This window comes from Sorghum bicolor, chromosome 3, assembly GCF_000003195.3.
Source record: "Sorghum bicolor cultivar BTx623 chromosome 3, Sorghum_bicolor_NCBIv3, whole genome shotgun sequence".
Lineage (NCBI taxonomy): Eukaryota > Viridiplantae > Streptophyta > Magnoliopsida > Poales > Poaceae > Sorghum > Sorghum bicolor.
Window position 1 is genome coordinate 18525 of NC_012872.2, and position 18830 is coordinate 37354.

The 18830-nt window shown below is 40.3% G+C and overlaps 3 protein-coding genes across 3 annotated transcripts; 2 read left to right on the forward strand and 1 right to left on the reverse strand.

Moving 5' to 3' along the window:
- On the forward strand, nucleotides 6813–7836 carry LOC8074149 (stigma-specific STIG1-like protein 3). The gene has a single exon (XM_002454812.2). It carries the CDS (start codon nucleotides 7086–7088, stop codon nucleotides 7473–7475), a length of 390 nt encoding a protein of 129 aa, XP_002454857.1. The 5' UTR covers nucleotides 6813–7085; the 3' UTR covers nucleotides 7476–7836.
- Nucleotides 10096–17002, reverse strand: LOC110434085. The gene is made up of 6 exons (XM_021457780.1): nucleotides 16930–17002; nucleotides 12127–12503; nucleotides 12004–12058; nucleotides 11018–11057; nucleotides 10776–10816; nucleotides 10096–10434 (listed from the first exon to the last, which is right to left on the reverse strand). Exons 1-6 carry the CDS (start codon nucleotides 17000–17002, stop codon nucleotides 10388–10390), a joined length of 633 nt encoding a protein of 210 aa, XP_021313455.1. The 3' UTR covers nucleotides 10096–10387.
- On the forward strand, nucleotides 17894–18757 carry LOC110434088. The gene is made up of 2 exons (XM_021457781.1): nucleotides 17894–17995; nucleotides 18074–18757. The coding sequence occupies exons 1-2, from the start codon at nucleotides 17894–17896 to the stop codon at nucleotides 18677–18679; spliced, it is 708 nt and encodes a 235-aa protein (XP_021313456.1). The 3' UTR covers nucleotides 18680–18757.

Genomic DNA, 18830 nt, shown 5'->3' on the forward strand with positions numbered 1-18830 from the left:
CATGATCAGCTCTCACATGGAAATGATGAATAGTTGCTCTACCATGACTAGTTCTCAAAATTGAAATCTCTCTCAAGTTTAGGCCTGACTGTTATTAATTAAGATTTGCTCTAAACCTGAACTTGTGGGAAGAGTACTTGATCTGAAGTCTAAGTCGTTAACGGATATGATATGGGAAGGTTGAACTGTTGTTTATCTGTTCTTAGAGATGCTAGAATTCTGGAGAATTTTATCTTTGAAAATATTTAAAATAACACATGATGAGTTCCTGTATGATGAGAGTTTAAATTCCTACCACAGCCATATATACATGCTTGCTAAACTTTGAGCCACACATTTACTTTACTGCTTATGAGCATTGAGTGTGGTCAAGTTGTGTAGACCCTTAGGAGCTTGTCATGTGGTTAAATCAAGATTCACTTGCACGTTCACTCATACATGCTGCTTCTACTCCGGAAGTACGCATCCACATATATCCACCCATTTCCATCTCTAGAATCACCTAAAAATATTCTACTCCTAATCCGGGAGATAATAGCCAAAAATATTTCTGTTTTCCCCTGTGAAATAAATGCTCAAGTTATCTTATTACTACCACTTGCTACATTATCTCATGAGATGAGTGCTTAAAAAAAGAGAAAAATACGAGGAAATAAAAAGGGGCAAGTGCCCGGAACCTCGAAAGAAAAAAAAGTGAGACGAGAGGTAAAAATGGACAAGTGTCCGACAGTAGAATTAGGGGTACAAGATACCCACCTGAGAGAAAAGAAAAAGAAAATATAGAGTATCTCATTCTCCTCAAAAAGTTTCAAAAGAGCAAGAAAGATATGTATCCCTCAAAAGAGCACAAGTAGAATTAGACTTTCACCATTATTATCACCATCATCACCATGCACCATTCATTCGCCACACATGCACATCTTGATTTGACTTATTGACTTGTTCTTTTGGATCCATGGTTTGACTATGCAATAAATGTCTTGTAAGTATGTATTAGTTGTCTCCCACCTATGAGCTCCAGATATCAAAACTTTATTAGAGTAGGGTGAGAGAGAAGGCATACACCATTAATGCCTTGGTAAGGATCCAGAAATACCACAAAAAAGATATTAGAGAGAGTCATACAAGGAATCTCTGAGTTTTATTTGAAAATCTGCAAAAGCTCCAGAGCTATAGTTGATCAAGAATAAGAGACATGGCGCTTGACTAGACCGTTCTATCTTTTAACTGCTCAAGACACAAGTGACGGTTGCAAGCCCCATGGTGGAAGGTAATATGAGTAAGTTTAAATCTTAACAGTTTACCTTAACCCAGAGATGAGATCTTGTTTGAACACATGTATATCTTTAAGTCAAGAAACCACTACAGAAATTCTTGAGTTCATCTTTGCTCAGGGACGAGCAAAGGTTAAGCTTGGGGGAGCTTGTTGACGGTCCTTAATGCTCACATTTAACCATCAACTAATCATGGAAAAGGATCCAAAATGCAACTAACACCCAGACTTAGGGTTTTATCTGACAGAATTCCACGAGTTTTTGGTGTTTGTCTATTTCTACAGGGGGTTATCAAGAATGTGGAGGAAAGGCCCACACGTCGGGTTTACATAGAGGTATTAACATGCTGCGCAATTTTCTACCATCTAGAAGACTCCAGAAGCCACGGGAACGAAGCGGAGGCTGAGAGGACTGAGGGACAGGGCGCCCGCCCTCCTTTCCTGGGCGCTCGCCCTCACATAGAGTCCAATGAGGACTCTCTTTCGGGATATTGCTCCACCGACCTAAAGGATCAAGGATAACCGTTCAATCAATGTCGGTTTGATCCAACAGCCTAGATTCATCTGAAAAGACTATATAAGCAAGGCCCCCTGGCCCCTGGAGATCATACCTCTTCTATAGAATCAAAGCTAGGGTTTCAATTCTTCATCCAAGTAGAGAGGATACCTCTAGTTCTTCTAGTTCTACCTCTAGTTCATCTAGTTCTAGTTCTAATTCATCTAGTTCTAGTTCTAGTTCCTCTAGTTCTAGTTCTAGTTAGTTCTAATTGTAATCTAGAAAATAGGGAGAGAGAAGAGGAGAGCGGAGGAGGAGCCGGATCTGTCGGATCTTCCTCAACATTATACTTTTGCAGCAACTGGTTCGTTCTTCATCGTTCTCCAAGTTCTTCAATTCATAATTCCTGAGTTCTTTAATTACTTTTATTTACATTCAAGTTATTTATTGGATTCCCGCTTGCATCAAGTGCTCTAGTCTTTATAATGCTAGAGTAGTAATTACTAGATTAGACGTGGTGTTTAGTCTTGCAATTACCTAGAATTGCACCCAATCCTGCGGATTGTTGTGGTAGCCCTAGGGTAGTGACAGCCCTAACGGTCGACGTATTCCACCACGTTCGGATCGGTGTTTGTAGGACCGTAGTCAGACCTTCCTAGCCCCCTTCTCATCTCTTTCTGTGGTTAGTGCTCTGATGTCCCGAAATAGATAATCTTGAAGTAATTCTTGATTCTTAAATCAGCTAGAGAACTCTCAGGAAACTTTCTCTCTTCCCACCAAAAATAATTATATAGTTATTCTTGGGCGATCTTGGATCTTAATTAGTACACTCACGTTCTCTGTGGAAAATCGATACTCTGGAATACTCCTGGGTGAAAGCTACATCGGTATCCGTGTGCTTGTGGATTTTTCTGTTTGCGTTTAAAATACCCAACAGATTCCCGGTGGATGACGTCACCGCTCCGTTGACGTCTTGTGAGCTCCATATTCCGGAGGGCGATGGCACAGTAAAGGTGGCTACCGGTGTCGTATCTCCTATCGACCCCACCAAGACACCAAGGATCCACTCTGTCCCAATACTAGCCGGATATACTTGTGTCTCAATGGATAGAGTGGTCAGAGGCCGTGAAAATGTACCTCTCGATATCGAAGGCGGTGATGGAGAGAAGACACTTGGTGAAGTGGAGAAGACATTCATATGTTGGAGGAAACGGTACATCATTATTCCTGGGGTGCCGCCGCCACAATCGAACCCTAGCAGGTGTTGATTATTGTGGACGCTACTGCTTTTTCTGTAATTATATACTGTATCAAATTACATCGACTCATGTATAAATATACCTTATTTGTTTTTCTTCAAATCCAGGGCCTCCCCCACTGAAGTCTGTCTGTCCATTCACAGCATGACCATAGTGCCGTGGGACACGACGACGACGACGACGTACAAGAGAAGGCCGCATCCCCACAACCGGCCGCCGCATCTCCTCCACGAAGGAATCCAACGCCGCCCGTGGCCGAATCTCCTCCACAACAGCAAGCTCCACCTGCGCCGCTGCCTCCGCCAATGCCGACAACGGCCGCCGCCTCGTCGACACCGACTGGTGCTGCATTGAGGAGGAAGAGGTCATCCGTCGAGACACAGAGATCACTCCAACCACCTGCGGCAAAGAAGAAAGCTTTGAACACGAAGATCCCGAAGACGACCAAGCTTCCATATGAGAAGACCGATGAGGAAGTTCTTGCTGCAAGCAAAGCCGAAGTCAAAGCATTCGTTGAAACATGCAAAGCTAAGAGAAAAGCAGAGCAAGAGCCGCCATACCTAATGTATCCTCGTTCAAAGCTACGTCAAGTGGTGCAGAACATTACAGACGCGAACCATGCTGCGAGTAAACAACCTGGGTCAACAATATCAGACTACGACCGTACTGTCCTAAAGAAAATCAAGGCAGACAAAAGAAAAGTCCAGCAAAAAGTTGCACAGCTCGGCGAACAAGCACAGCAATCAGTTCAGCCACTAGTGGTTGCGAATGAGTACGGTTCAAACGTCAACTTGATGGCAATGGCTATACTTGCTAATGTGGACTTAGATGAACTCGGCAATTGGATGGAAGAAACTGGGCTGCCCCTAGAAGCACTTCTAGGACCTACCGATGCGCCAATCTACGGAGGTGTTGATGACTATCAGAGTCGGTACATTTACGGCAAGAGTATGTGCCACCCTGAGAAGGTACGAGGACTTGGTACACAAATATACAAGCTGCACGAGTACTACTTAAGAGTCAGCTCAAAACATAAGGAAGAAGAATTGATTGTCGTCCGAGTTCACGACCGACACTACTTCCATAGAGATGACGTCATATGGATAGATTTTAGTGAAGTACACCAACTTCTCTATATGAATGCTCTCGACAAATCTCTCATGAGCTGCTACTGTCTGTAGGTGATTCTTCCTTTCAATCATTAATCCCATTATAGCATATGTATGTATTCGTAATAACTACGCTAACGATGTGCAGACACATGATGAGAGAACAAAGATTTAAAAAAGACAATCGAATTGGTTTCACCGATCCATATGTCGTGTACAAGGACACTAAGACTAAAGATCCATTGAATCTGAAGCCTAAGGAAATGGAGAAGAACCTCCGGAGGTTCTTTTATAACCAAAGGCATACGGAGAAGATACTCTTCCCTTACAATATAGGGTAAGTGTTGTGTTATATCATGTCTTAATTAATCCGGCATTAAGATATACATATATAAGTTGACTCTAAACAAATGCAGAGATCATTGAATACTCATTGAGATTAAGATCACGGAACAAAAAATAAATGTGTGTGACTCAATGAAACAAGACATGGCACTCTATCAAGACATAATAGACATGATCCAGAGGTAAGTATATATCATGCTTTAAATATCGATGCGTGCTCCTTTACTTTATTATACTAGCTATACCTAATCAACGACCATCTTATTGGGCAGGTCTTAGGCTTGGCTACAACAAAGATATCGTACGGATCTGAATGTGCCACTTCCTCCTCCTGTTCTACTCCCTTGGGTGCCCACGCAGCCATTTGGAACGAATCTATGTGGATACTATGTTTGTGAATTTATGCGGTGCACCCTATTTAAACCTGCTCAAAGTGTTCTAAAAGTAATTAACATGCATGTGTATACAGTAAATTCATATCTTATTTATTTGTTGGAACTAAATACATTTTATGTATATTAATATCTTTTTTAACTAATACAAATGGAAGTAGTGGAATATGAAAGATAAAGTGTTCGAGTACACATTACTCCTTGGAGTCCAGGAGACGATCGCCAGATTTATCAACGATCATGTCATTCCGGAAGACGGCGAGTTCCACTTATACCAGCAGGGCTTCAAGCCCATTCCAAACAAGGACGAACACTTGTATGAGCTTTGAGTGGGCGGGCAAACATTGTGTAATCATTAACCGGTGCCAGCACACTTGATTATTACTTGTACATAATATTATTATTATAAATGTAATGTGTATGTACGTATGTGTATAGCTATATAATATATATAGATATATATATATTATACAGATAATATATATATATATGTAGTTTCATACTTTATTTATGTGCAATAATGACGCTCTCGTATAGGTGCAACGTATACGAATAATAGCGACATATACGAATAAATTGGAGAACATATACAATTGAAAACCAAAATCAATAAAGAAATGAAAAAGAAAAAGAAAAAGAAAAAACCTTTTAGTCCCGGTTGTTATTACCAACCGGAACTAAAAGGGGTGGCCAGGGGTGGCGCCACGTCAGTGCCTGAATGTAGTCCCCATTTAGTCCCGGTCCGGCGAGCCGGGACTAAAGGTGGGACTTTTAGTCCCGATCCCTTAGTCCCGGCTCGCTACCTGAGACTACAAGTGGTTTTCGACCAGGACAAAAGACCGGTCACATCCAGGGTTCAAAATTTCGGCGATATTTCGCCGAAATTTCGCAAATTTCGGTAATTTCGGTGGTGGCCGAAAGGAAAATCCAAAATTTTATTATATACTAATACATGTGCTATATAGGGTTTAGGGTTTTCTAGTCATGTGCTATATAACTTTAGACTCATATTTAGAACCCTAAACCCTACATGTGCTATATAACTTTAGACTCATATTTTCTAGTGCTTATATTGCATATTCTTCTATTCAATAGATGTGTAATCATAAATCATATTGATACTTGTTTAGATCTAATTTTTTTAAAAATAAAAGCATACTTCATGTGCTAGTCTCTAAAAAAATTTCGACGAAATTTCGGCTGAATTTCGCGAAATTCGGTAATTTCGGTGGTGGCCAAAATTTTTGCGATAACGAAATTAAAAACCTTGGTCACATCCGACATCAATAGATGGCCAACCCTGGTCAGGCTCCGAAGGCCTTACCAGCAACGAAACAGGTCCTCTAGGAAGCCAAACACACCCCTTGCCTACTAAAAAGTGCCAGCACTGTTACCGTACGTGTAGTCAGTAGTCACAGGTGTGTGGTCAACTCGTTCCCGGCCGTAATGGCGTACCTATATTAGCAAATTAACAAAGGCTCTGGAATCTTCAGGGTGCGATCAGTCATTATTAGCATAAAAGTATTAAATGATATACAAGTGTATAGTAATAATATAATCGTAATCCCCCGGCCCTTTATTTGATCGCACTCGGAAGAGAGCCACAGCGTAGCTACGTATCATATCCTAGCTAGGGGTTACCGTTAGTTGCAAAGTATTATATCAAGGAACGAAGGTTTATTATATATTGGGTTCCAGCTAGCAATGTACGTAGGCAGGCCCGTGAGAGACTAATAATGGACACTCAACCGTGTCGTGTTTGGAGCTCGCCGGCCGCCTGCTAGCTTGCAGTAGCAGGAGCCCACCACACCACAACCACAACCTTGCTCCGCACACTCCCGCCCTGCACTCCAGGCTTTTGCCGTGCAAATCAACCATTGCAATTGCATGCGTGCGTGCTCTGACTCTCGCCGCAGCCCCGGGCACCGGCCCCTATCACACAGTACGTACACACACCGCACTGCATATGCCTGCCTTTTAGTATAAGCACTCGATCGCTAGCTCCTCGCCTCCATCCTCCGTACGTCAACTAACCAACCCCCGGCGGCCCATTTCATCATTCCCTTCAATTCCTCCTCCTGCTCCTCCGATAGAACCATCATAATAGGAGGCACCTGCCGAGACACACAGAGATCATAGACGACATATACGCTTCTGGTAGCTAGCGCGCCGAGCTCGCCAACGTACCCCGCTCCTCCACCCGCGGCCGCCATGAGAAATTCCACCATCTTTCTCATGGCGCTCGCCCTTGCCCTCATCCCCCTTGAGCAAACGGTGGTGGCGACGCCGCCGCCTGATCTTCCCCTCAGGAGAAGTCGCTTCCTTGCCAACGTCAACTTGTACGACTGCAGCGGCAAGAAGTCGCAATCCATCTGCCTCTCGCCGGGGAGCCCCGGCGCGACGTGCTGCCAGGGCACATGCGTCGACACTGAGTACAGCTTCAAGCATTGCGGCAACTGCAACAAGACGTGCAAGTACACGCAGACCTGCTGCCAGGGCAAGTGCGTCAACACCTTCACCGACGAGAAGAACTGCGGCGGGTGCGGTGTCAAGTGCAGAACCAGCAAGTGCACCAACGGCTACTGCGACTACGCGGCGTGATGCGTGAAAGAGAGACAGGACACGCAGTTTCTGCATCATCCAACGACAGAAATAAATATGGCAGTACGTTTAAATTCCCATTTGTACGTTGTTCCAAAAAAAAACCATTTCGATTATATATATTAATTGTTGAGCTCCTGCTATATTAATTATTATAGTATATATATAAGCTGGCCGCGCGCGCATGTATACAAATATATACATATTATTATTACAGAAGAAAAAAGGGTTGGGGCAAAATTATCCAAACTTATCTAGCACTCCTTGTGCTCGATCGGGTCCTGATTATTGTTGTTGTTACAAGTGGTCATAATTGACGGTATATGAATAAAATTGATTATATGTGTTGTGATGTGTTTAATTATATATGTTTCATCTCTTTTTTTTTTTGGTCTGTACGTGCTGTGTACCTAATTGTTAACCATGAGGTAGATATATATTTTCTTTGATTCTTTGCCATCTTCTCTAATCTGAAGGGAAAAAATTACTCAGTATATATGTTCTCCCTCCATCTCCCAGAATAATAAATGTATTTTATATGGAAAAATTCAAATTTTACAATTTTTTTATCAACAATAATTAGTCAGCTTATAAGTCTAGGATTAGGATATAATATTTATATTCACAATAGTGTCTTTTTGAAATGATATTGCATGGTTCTTCAACAAATGACAACATATTGTAAACCAAATTAATGACCAAAATCTAGTTTATTTGTATTTAATTTCCCTGTGTGAAATATGAGATGGAGCGAGTGATATATATTACTCCCTGATCACAAACTAAATACTTCCTATAATTGACGTTATGAATATAATTAATATATATATAGGGTTACTATAATATCATAAATTAATCTAGTAATTATCATAGAGTATCTCCAACCGTTTGTCAAAAATTACTTGACAAATCTTATGATTTGGCAAGTGACTAAAACATATGGCAAGTAAAAAAAGATTATATCTCCAATAATTTGCCATTTGAGATAATGCATGTATTGCGCGATCATGCATGCATGGGTAAAATTGTACGGACCGCATGCAGAAACCACGCCACTTGCGCCTACTGGCCTAGCTTTTGCGCGATGGCAAGTTGAGACCGATGCGTATCTATACGCGGGTGGAGGTAGGAAATGTGACAAGTTATCAAATTTTAGCAAGTCTTTTGCAAAAGTGTTCGAGGGGTGGTTTCTTTAGTTTTGCTAAAAAAATGAAGGATAGCAAACTGTTGGAGATGCTCAACATGTCTAAAAATAGTTATTTTTATTGCCAGCTACAGTGTAGTGTGTGTGTGTATATATATATATATATATATATATATATATATATATATATATATATATATATATATATATACACACACTAGCTGGTTGATCGTCTTTTTTTTAGGAAAAGGCTGATCGTTCCTTTCTTCTTTTTGAACAACATATGGATTATTAGCAATTTGATGCCTGCCATCATCGTTAGCTTTAAGAGATTGCGCGATCGACTGTACCAATAAATGGACCGGACTGTGTGCTGAACTGCTGATAGACCAGCAGCGGCCGGCTTGCAACAATAACGGTCGTTTTACACGTATCCGCGGCATACTATATATTCTATATATTCTGATGTTGGAGTGCGTGAATGCATGCATATAGGACGCTTACAAACTCGAAAGCAACTTTAGCGTGTATAGATGCCTAAAAGGTCAACTTATTATTAGTCAACTCGTTCGCATGTGGCATACATTGTTTGCATTGGTACGTGACGTGTCCGGCCATTGCATGCAGTCAACGGATTGAAAGCGCAGGAGAGATTCCTTCCTACAGCTTTCTACTGCAGTGTTGGAACGTGTTTTATATTATGCCTTGTTTAGTTCCATAAAAATTTGTAAAAAAAATTAGATTTTTTATCACATTGAATCTTACAGTGTATGTATAGAAGATTAAATATAAATAAAATAATAATTAATTACATAGTTTGTTGTAATTTACGAGACAAATCTCTTTTGAGCCTAGTTAGTCCATGATTAGACAATATTTGTCAAATACAAACGAAATTGCTATAATGTCTATTTTGCAAAAAAATTTAGAACTAAATAAGGCCTTAATTAGACATAAGAATGGGGACCATGCTCCAAATGGGTACCCATGCACTACTGGAAACTGCCTCTTTGCCGAGGGCCAGAGGCCCTCGGCAAAGGCCAAAAAACCCTCGGCAAAGACCCCTGGGGAAATTTTTTAGACGGCAAAAGGGGTTTTGCCGAGGGCCCTTTGTCAGGCACTCGGTAAAGCCTTTGCCGAGGGCCAAGATTGGCCCTCGGCAAAGAAAAGCAGCCGTCACGGCGCCAACACTGTTAGCAGTTTCTTTGCCAAGGGCCGGCCCTCGGCAAAGAAATATTTTAAAAAAAAATCTTTGCCGAGAGCTTTCTCCAGGCCCTCGGCAAAGAAATTTTTTATTTTTTTAAAAAAAGACCTATGCCGAGGGCCTCATCCCTGGCCCTCGGCAAAGAAATGTTTAGGATTTTTTTTAAAAAAAAATTTGCCGAGGGCTATTGCTAGGGCCCTCGGCAAAGACACAACTACAGCAAAAAAAAATATAATAATCAAATTTTAATAAAGCAGTTAGCACAACATATATAATTTCAAATCCCATCGAACCACAGCACATCATATATATAATACCAAATCTGACCACATCACATAAGTCATAGTCATCATCCAAATATACAAAGAGTAGAAGTAAGCTATCTAGGCCTACCACATTTGTTACACGAAATAAACTTCAAGATTGTTCATTCATAGTTTGTGTAGTTCAGGAAACACATCCTTTACAAATAAAATTCAGATTTTCACTACTCTAGCTAGATCCATCCTACTAGTATGATGAACCAACAAAAGTAGCTGGAAAATAACATACACCAAAAGATGACTAGTGCACTCTTTCACAATCGACTTTTGTGCTTGCTGACTGATATCCTGTAGAATTGACAAAAAAAATATTTAGAACCAAAACATAGGACTGATTTAGATCACTTAATGGAAAGACAGAGTAGCATGACTTGTCTGCTTAATAATGTTTTAGTGCTACTGTTAATAGCCTGCCTTCAAAACTGCTAGAATAAATTAACTACAGATATAAAAGGCAGTCATGGGACTTGAATTGAGTATCTAACATGAACAAAATGTATCTGGTTTTACGGAATCACTGATTATATGATTTGATACTGAATTAGAAAAAATAGCAGGATAGCACTTAGTCGAGTGTTTGCACTACTCTCCATTCAAGACTCTGCAAATAGATTGATGAAGATACTCACGTGGACAATGACTTAGTTTTCCTTTTTCCGATGGTCTGAATCTATTGAAATTCAGTCACAAAAATTCAGTGCATTGGTTGACACATAAATAAAGTTGCTTTTCAGAGTGAGACATCTAAATTTCAGTCACTTCAGACTTCATGGTAACTAAATCCAGCCACTTCATGGTAACAAAATCCATGGCGACTTTCAGCAAAGACACGCAACTTTGGCAAGCAAGCCACAGAACCTTTACAACTTACCCTTGTTGCAGTGGTTCAGTAGTGATGGCCTCCTTTGAGCCTAGCATACAAAAAAAAGCAATTCAAGATTCTCGCAACCTAATTTTTGTTCACCGTAGTAAAAAATAAGATAGGAAGATCACTATTGACTACATCACAACATCGAGATTGACAATAGACGATCTGTCGCTAAATGTTCTTTTAAAATAACTAGCAAAATAAGAACAAAATAATTCTAACATAGCACTGTCTGCTAGCCTAGAAATGTGAGTAATGACCATTCGAAAGTCATAACTGATGGGCATAAAAAGAATCTAGAGATATGTATTGAGTATCTCAAGTTTTAAATTTTAACACATACCATGCATACAAATCTGCATGTACAAAGAAAAGCAAATAAAACGGATGCTAGTTGGAAGAGCCGGGAGCCTTTGATCCTGCTGCCTTGCGATGATTGCTTCTAGTTTTTTATAACCTTCCGGTGATTACACGACCCACTTAATTGTAGCAACTAAAAGTCCAAGCAATGGCATACCTCACACCCACTTAATTGTAGCAACTAAAATTGCTCTCCAGAAACTGAATCTATGCAATCAACAGATTGTACTGTCATTTAAACTAAATCTGAACTCAAAGCAATTACAAATGAATTAATAGCATGTTGTGCTCATGCTTGTGCACCTGCTACTGGGGCAGAGGCGGTGCTAGATGCATTACCTAGGCAACAAAATTAATATACTAGCTTGAGTTAAGTACAAAGCTTGAATCAATAAAACAGAATTAAAATAGCTGCTTGAGTTAAGTACAGAACTAATATAGCAACCTGAACTAATATAGGACCAAAATAAACTATATAGTAGTACTACGTTATGCCTTAGTTCCTCGAAAAAGGATTATTGCATTTCTGAATCTAAACTAGGCCCAAATATATTATGTAGCAGTTCACGCAGGCTACAAAATACAGAGAACAAATTCAAAACTAGCAGATCAGAAGAGAAGAAACTTACTTGATTGATCTGCCATGGTGTCCGCCTCCTGCTTAGGGTTGGGGAAGAGGAAGAACTGAAGATAAAGCCGCTGCATGGGATTAGGCCATTAGGAAAGACAAAGAAATGCACATGCTGCCTCACCCGTCCTCGTACTGCACAGTGCCGCCGCCGCCACTTGGAGATCTGGCTGGCCGCACCGCTTGAAGCTCCAGCTGACCGCGCCGCTTGTTGGGGGGCGGGCGGGCGCGCGCAGTGGGGCCGCAGCGGGCGGGCGGGCGCGCGCAGCGGCGGCAGGCGGCCGGGCGCGCGCAGTGGGGCCGCAGCGGCGGCAGGCAGCCGGGCGCACGCGGTGGAGGCGCAGTGGCAGCGGGCGGGCGGCGTGCGGGCGCGCAGGGGCCGGCGTGCGGGCGCACAGGGGGCGGATGCGGCGGCGGCGGAGCGGGCGGCGCGCGCGCGCAGGGAGCGGCGGGCGAGCGCGCAGAGGGCGGAGGCGGTGGCGGCGGGGCGGCGTGCGTGCGCTCAGGGGTCGGCGGGCGGGCGCGCAAGGGGCGGCGGGCGGGCGCGGAGGCGGCGGTGGCGGCGTGTGCGGGCGGGCGCGCAGCTGGGGGCACAGAGGCGGCGTCGGCGTCTGGAGCAGGGAAAATGGGCCTTAGGCCCAGGCAGCACGGATAAGTTAGGGTTTCGGCCCTCGGCAAAGGATTTTTATTTTTTATTTTTACAAATTTCTTTGCCGAGGGTCTATCCTGTAGCCCTCGGCAAAGACCCCTTTTGCCGAGGGCCATACTTAGCCCTCGGCAAAGAATTTTCTTTTTTGAAATTTTGTGTCAAATATTTTTGTGGGCACAAATTACATTGTTTTAAACATAATTTTAATTTTAAAAATTGGCACAAATTTCACTTTTTTATATATATTTCTTGAGTTTATTTCAATTCGTCATAGTTTTCACTTTTTTATATGATCACTTGCGATCACATGTGGAGATGTCCGGGTTTTGGACATCTGACTTCGCAACTTATTCGAAAACGATTGAATTTTTTACCATAGCCTACACATGTGTTAATATGAAACCTCGTAAAGTTTCGTGATTTTTAGACTTCATATAGATTTAATATAATTTTAAATCAATTTTCTGAGAAGTGGCTAATCATGTCACACGAAAAAGTTGCGCGGAATTTGATTCCAGTTTGTCCGTAGAGACTCCACACACACATCAAATAACATGAATAATATTTTTTGAAAGACTACAATTTATTATATCATGCACCTGCAGTTCAAATTTATAACAGCAGAAAAATTACGACGAATTGAAATAAATTCAAGAAATATATATATAAAAGTGAAATTTGTGTCAATTTTTAAATTTGTGTTTAAAATAATGTAATTTGTGCCAAAAAAAATTGGACTCAAAAATAAAAAAAAGTTCTTTGTCGAGGGCTAAGCTTGGCCCTCGGCAAAGGGGGTCTTTGCCGAGGACCAGAGGAAAGGCCCTCGGCAAAGAATTTTGTAAAAAAAAAAATTAAAACCTTTGCCAAGGGCCTGACGGATGGCCCTCGGCAAAGGCTGACGGGGCTCGGCTGCCGTTACTCAATACACTAAAATTACCGAGGGCGTCTTTGCCGAGGGCCTTTCTTTGCCGAGGGCCTGGCCCTCGGCAAAGGCTTCTTTGTCGAGGGCTTTTCTTTGCCGAGGGTCTCAGTTGGCGGCCCTCGGCAAAGAAGGTCTTTGCCAAGTGCACGAGATTTGGCCCTCGGCAAAGCCTCAGGCCCTCGGTAAAGAACGAGTTTTAGTGATGGTTCTTCTCTAGTCTAATTTAACAAACTAAATAGATAATTTCTTATCTTATTTTTTTAATTTAGTTCATTTAGTTACACTAGACAAGACCGTTCATTTGAAGGGTCATCCTCACCCTTAATTAGACTACCAAAAATACAAAAGGTCGATCCATCGGAATGTATATATATGTTACCTTGTTTGCTATATAGTGGTAAAGGCTTGATAAATCAAGTTAAACTTATACACTCTCTCAACCTCCGTTCAAAACATTCTAAAAAGACGTTCTGACTTTATTGGAAATATATATAACTTTTACTATGTATATGTTATATCTAGATAGATAGATAGATAGATAGATAGATAGATAGATAGATAGATAGATAGATAGATAGATAGATAGATAGATAGTAAAAGCTAGAAAAAAACATAAATCTCTTACAATTTAAAATGCTTGGAATGTACTTTTTTCCTCGGCCACAGCCACGCACTTTATGTTCACTAGTATTTACTAGTTGTTCTAAACTTATTTTTACTGGTGTTTTTATCCACCACTAGTTTTTATCCACTAGTTTTTATCCACCGCCGGTGCCAGAGGCCAATGAAAATCATGAGAACCACCACACGACAAATGATTTACACCGGTCGTTTTGTTAAGAAAACCATCACTATAAATACATTTTTACATACTATTTTCTTAAGGCTACCCCCACTATAAATGATTTTTGAAAATTGCAAATTAGGCTCTAAAAATAGGAAAAATAATTTAATCCAGGGAGGCCGCCATTGATCAGCCACTTGCCTGCTCCTCGCGCGATACTTCTCTAACCACTACGCCTAACAGTCACTTGTGTCTATGTTGCAATTTGGTTCCCCACATATTATACTAAACCGAGCATAAATTGATTGTTGAGATCTTAAAGAAATTAAAATAAAAATTTGATAGAGCATGATTTTAGAAATTTTTAGAAAGAAATTATCAAATTTGAAGTTAGTATGAGGGAGAAAGACTAGTTACAAGTTTTAGACAGAGATTAAAACAAGAAATCAGAGTTCTTCAACAATTTTGAAATTGATTTTCAAACAACATTTTGAAGCAGTAAATTGTTTGAAATAAAAAGGTTATAAACAACAAAGTTCTACAACTTTTAATTTGATCATTTCTCCATCCCTGATCATTTAAAAAAAAATCAAATTTTAATGCTTAATTCTTATTATTCAACGTCTATTTTAAATTATCTGTATTGACGCAAGATTATGAAAATTGCCACTATAAATATATTTTTACTGGCTGCTTTCTTAGTGGTAGTAAACTTAAGAAAACAATTAATAAAAATGAATTTACACTTGTGGTTCATGGTTTAGAACCACAATTTTATTTCTAGCGACGCTATATATTATGAACCGCTAGTTAGAGAAAGTTTATACTAAATTTTAAATAGTAAAATACTAGAAGAATCTCATATCACCAGAAGAAATAAAAAATTCTGCTTGTGCATGACATGAACTCCCTCTGTCCCTAAATAGCTATATATCGTTTATCCTTTCTGAGAAACAACTTTAGTTACATATATAATATTATGATACATAATTAGTATCATTAGAAAGATCTTTAAATCTAGTTTTTTTAATAAATTTATTTATAAAGATATAAGAACAAGTATAATAATGGGCTTATAACCAAGCTAATGTTGACGTGAAGGAGAGAAGACAGGAGAGAGATAATAGCTTGGCTCTCATGCAAGCACCAAGTTAGGCACAAATGACTAGGTAGTGGTGGGTTCAAATAGCAAGTGTTGTGAGGAGAAATAGAAAGGAAAATGTGTCTTAAAAATAAGTATAGTATGAGAGAACTTCTGTATAACTTGACTCTAATCACTTGGCTTATATATAGTCAAGCACTTGGCTCTGTTATTGACCTTGCTCTAAATATTAAATGTATTTTCTACAAATCGAATCAAACTTGTAACACACATCTTCATCTTCTAATAGAGACGAAGGAAGAAGGGGCAGCGCAGACATTCTTGCGGCTGCCATATGCATGTCATGCACTGACGACGATTAGCCATGGCCAGCAATCAATATTCAATGCAAATAAAGTAGTAGTACAAGTGGGAAAAAACAAAAGCAAGGATGAGAAAAACAAATATTATCATTCTGTTCATTAGATCGTTTTTGCGGCTAATGTTAATGTTAATTTATCTATACCTATCTATAAAGAGAGAAAATTTCAGTCTGCCAATATTTTTCTACCGGCCCTGTCCGTGTTCTGTTTCCTGCCCTGTCCGTCTTCGTTCCAGGAAACCTCCTTCCGTTTAACGCTGGTAAAGAGAGAAAAGAAAAATAGAATGTTTTCTAGAGTTTTCAATGCAAAATCTTGTATTAATGTCGGATCGCTGGCCAGGAAGGATCGCTAGCCTTCTGCGCTTGTAGAAAGAAAAAGAAAATAGAATTTTTTTCAAAGTTCCCAATACAAAATCTCCTATATCCTATTAGTTTAATTCAGCTGAAAATTAATAAATACGTAATAATTCATAGAAAAATCTAAAAATTATAAAACAAATTTTGTTCAGCTCCACATATGTAGATCCATGTAGTAAATAAAAAATAGATGCAAAATGTCTGTCCTATTAATTTGTTTTTCTTTTATTTTTAAATTTGGTTGAAAATTGGTAAATGCGTAAAAATTCATAGAAAAATCTAAAAATTGCAAAACAAATTTTGTTTAGCTCCATATATGTAGATCCATATAGTAAACAAAAAATATCATAAATTTTAGTATATTTTTTTGTTGGAGATGCTTGCCTATGCTTTTTAGTGTAAAATTAAAATTGTAGTTATCTTGCTCCAATTATTATAAAAATTTTATGGTAGCCTATTTAATGTGATTCTTGGTTTGTGGTAAAAGTTTTAGCACCATTCCTGCATATCTCACTGATTTACTAATTTACCTAAATTTATGCTTGCTAAATAGTTTACAATCAATTTAAGTATGTAAAAATATAAAAAAGATGTTTCCACTACTTTTGCACGATGTGTTGTTACGTCATATGAACACTTCATAAGCCTATGTGTTCATAAGAGCATCTCCAGTAGTTTGGTAAACCAACTTGTTATCTTAATTTATTTGGTAAAACCACAAAAAACACCCTCCAACAGTTCCTTAAACGAACTTGCTATCCTTGGCAACTTGATATCCTCCGGCCTCGCACTGCCATATTTGCGCACTTGGAGAGGACTTGGCATCGCGAAATTTTCCGTCGCCCTCGCCTGTCCCGCGCGACGGCCTCCCCTCCCGCGCGCGCCAAGTCCTTCTTCCCGCGGTATATATCCAGAGCAGAAGTCGTGGTTTCCTCGTTTTTATCACCACGCCGCTGCCGCCGTCGGTCTTCATCTTCGCGCGAGTCACGCGGCGGCTTCTTTTCTCTTCGTGTCGCCAGGTATGTCCCGTCCGCTATTGGCTAGATCCCTGCCAATCTTGCGGTCCTCCTTCTGTATTGCTGGGTGTGGGTCAGTTTATCCTTGGTGTAGATCAAATCGAGTGCCGTGTTGAGGCCAAGGTCCGTGGGGGATGGACGGGCGCCGCACTGGACGAGTACAAGGGTTCCTATTTTTAGTTTCTGCATAGATGCATGTATTATTCTAGTATATTGTTTGCTTTGTCTCAAGACCACCAATGCATAGCTAGATGCATGGCATCACCGGTGCATCCAGGACGAGTATATGTCATGGTCGATCTGATAGTCATGATAGAATATCTGTTCATGGTCTATTCATAGCATTATTCTAAAAAAAAATTTCATAAATTTGTGTAGACTGATGGAAGAAGATGGAAATTTTCTGTCGGGCATTCTTCTCAATGGAGAAGACTCTCATGTTGCTGGTTTGGATGAGATGCTCATTCCAAACACTCAACACACTCATGATGAAGTGCAGGCAAGCCGCAGTACAAAGGGAACTAGGAGGGCAAAAAATTTTCATTGGCGCGAGGACGAAGTAATTTGCTCGGCCTGGTTGAATGTCAGCAAAGATCCCATTAATGGGGCTAATCAAACACGTACCACATTTTGGGGAAGAGTTCATGCTTTCTATGTGGAACACAATAAAACTGAAGTTGTTCGTACAGAGAATTCGATCATGCATAGGTGGCTGACTATTCAGTTGCAAGTGAACAAGTTTTGTTCATGCTATGAGGCCATTCAACGTAGGAATCAAAGTGGGACAACAATTGAAGATAAGGTATGACATATGTGTTCATTGTTGTAATTGAAATTTTTTATTTTAAAATGTATTAACATTGTAAATATCTTTATACAGATGAACGAAGCGAAAAAGTACTACACTTCACAAGACAAGGACAAGAAATCTTTTGGTCTTGATCATTGTTGGAACATACTAAAGAAGGAGGACAAGTGGAAAGCAAAGATGATAGAACTTGCCGAGCTGGAGAAAGTAGCAGCAAGCAAGAAGAATAAGAAGGCCACAAAGAATTCCAGGCCAAGGGATGAAGGAGCCAATAGTGATGATCAAGTCGTAGCGGTTGGTGATGAACCTGTAGAAACAGAACCAAGAAAAAGGTCAGATGGGATCAAGAAGGTCAAAGAAAATCATAGGCGAGGAGGTGGTGAGGCTTGCGTGCAAGCTTTGGACAAGATGTGGGCAAAAAAGGAGGAGTCGGACAAGGAAAAAGCGAAGGCTAAACAAGAGAGGTTCATGGCTTCACTTGAAGTAGACAAACAAGCACTAGAGCTAGAGAAGAAGAGAGCTGATGCGGAACTGAAAAGAGCTGCAGCAGATTTGCTAAAACAGGAAAAAGAAATTATGATGGCGAACAAGGCTGGTCTTGACACGCTGCAGCTTGAATGGCTTCAGATGATGCAAGAGGAGATTGTCGCTAATAAGCGTCTTGGAAAAACAATTTAGTTTATGTCTTCTATGTTCTATAATTCTTGAACCTTTAGTTTGATTTGCTTTCATAGTCATCAGAACATTTTCTTTCAATCAGAATTACTTCTATTCATGGTACTGTATGCATTTGTATTCACTTGAGTTGCTGGCCGACATGGTACTGTGC

Excerpts from the sequence above, each read along its gene's own strand:
- LOC110434088 (XM_021457781.1), top strand. The coding sequence starts at position 17,894 with ATGCATAGGTGGCTGACTATTCAGTTGCAAGTGAACAAGTTTTGTTCA. Across the intron at positions 17,996-18,073 it reads GGACAACAATTGAAGATAAG|ATGAACGAAGCGAAAAAGTA; the intron begins GTATGACATATG and ends ATCTTTATACAG.
- LOC8074149 (XM_002454812.2), top strand. The coding sequence starts at position 7,086 with ATGAGAAATTCCACCATCTTTCTCATGGCGCTCGCCCTTGCCCTCATC.
- LOC110434085 (XM_021457780.1), bottom strand. The coding sequence starts at position 17,002 with ATGCCAAGTCCTCTCCAAGTGCGCAAATATGGCAGTGCGAGGCCGGAG. Across the intron at positions 12,504-16,929 it reads CAAGTTGCCAAGGATAGCAA|CGCACGCACGCCGCCCCGCC; the intron begins GTTCGTTTAAGG and ends CCGACCCCTGAG. Across the intron at positions 10,817-11,017 it reads ACTGAACCACTGCAACAAGG|ATTCAGACCATCGGAAAAAG; the intron begins GTAAGTTGTAAA and ends GAATTTCAATAG.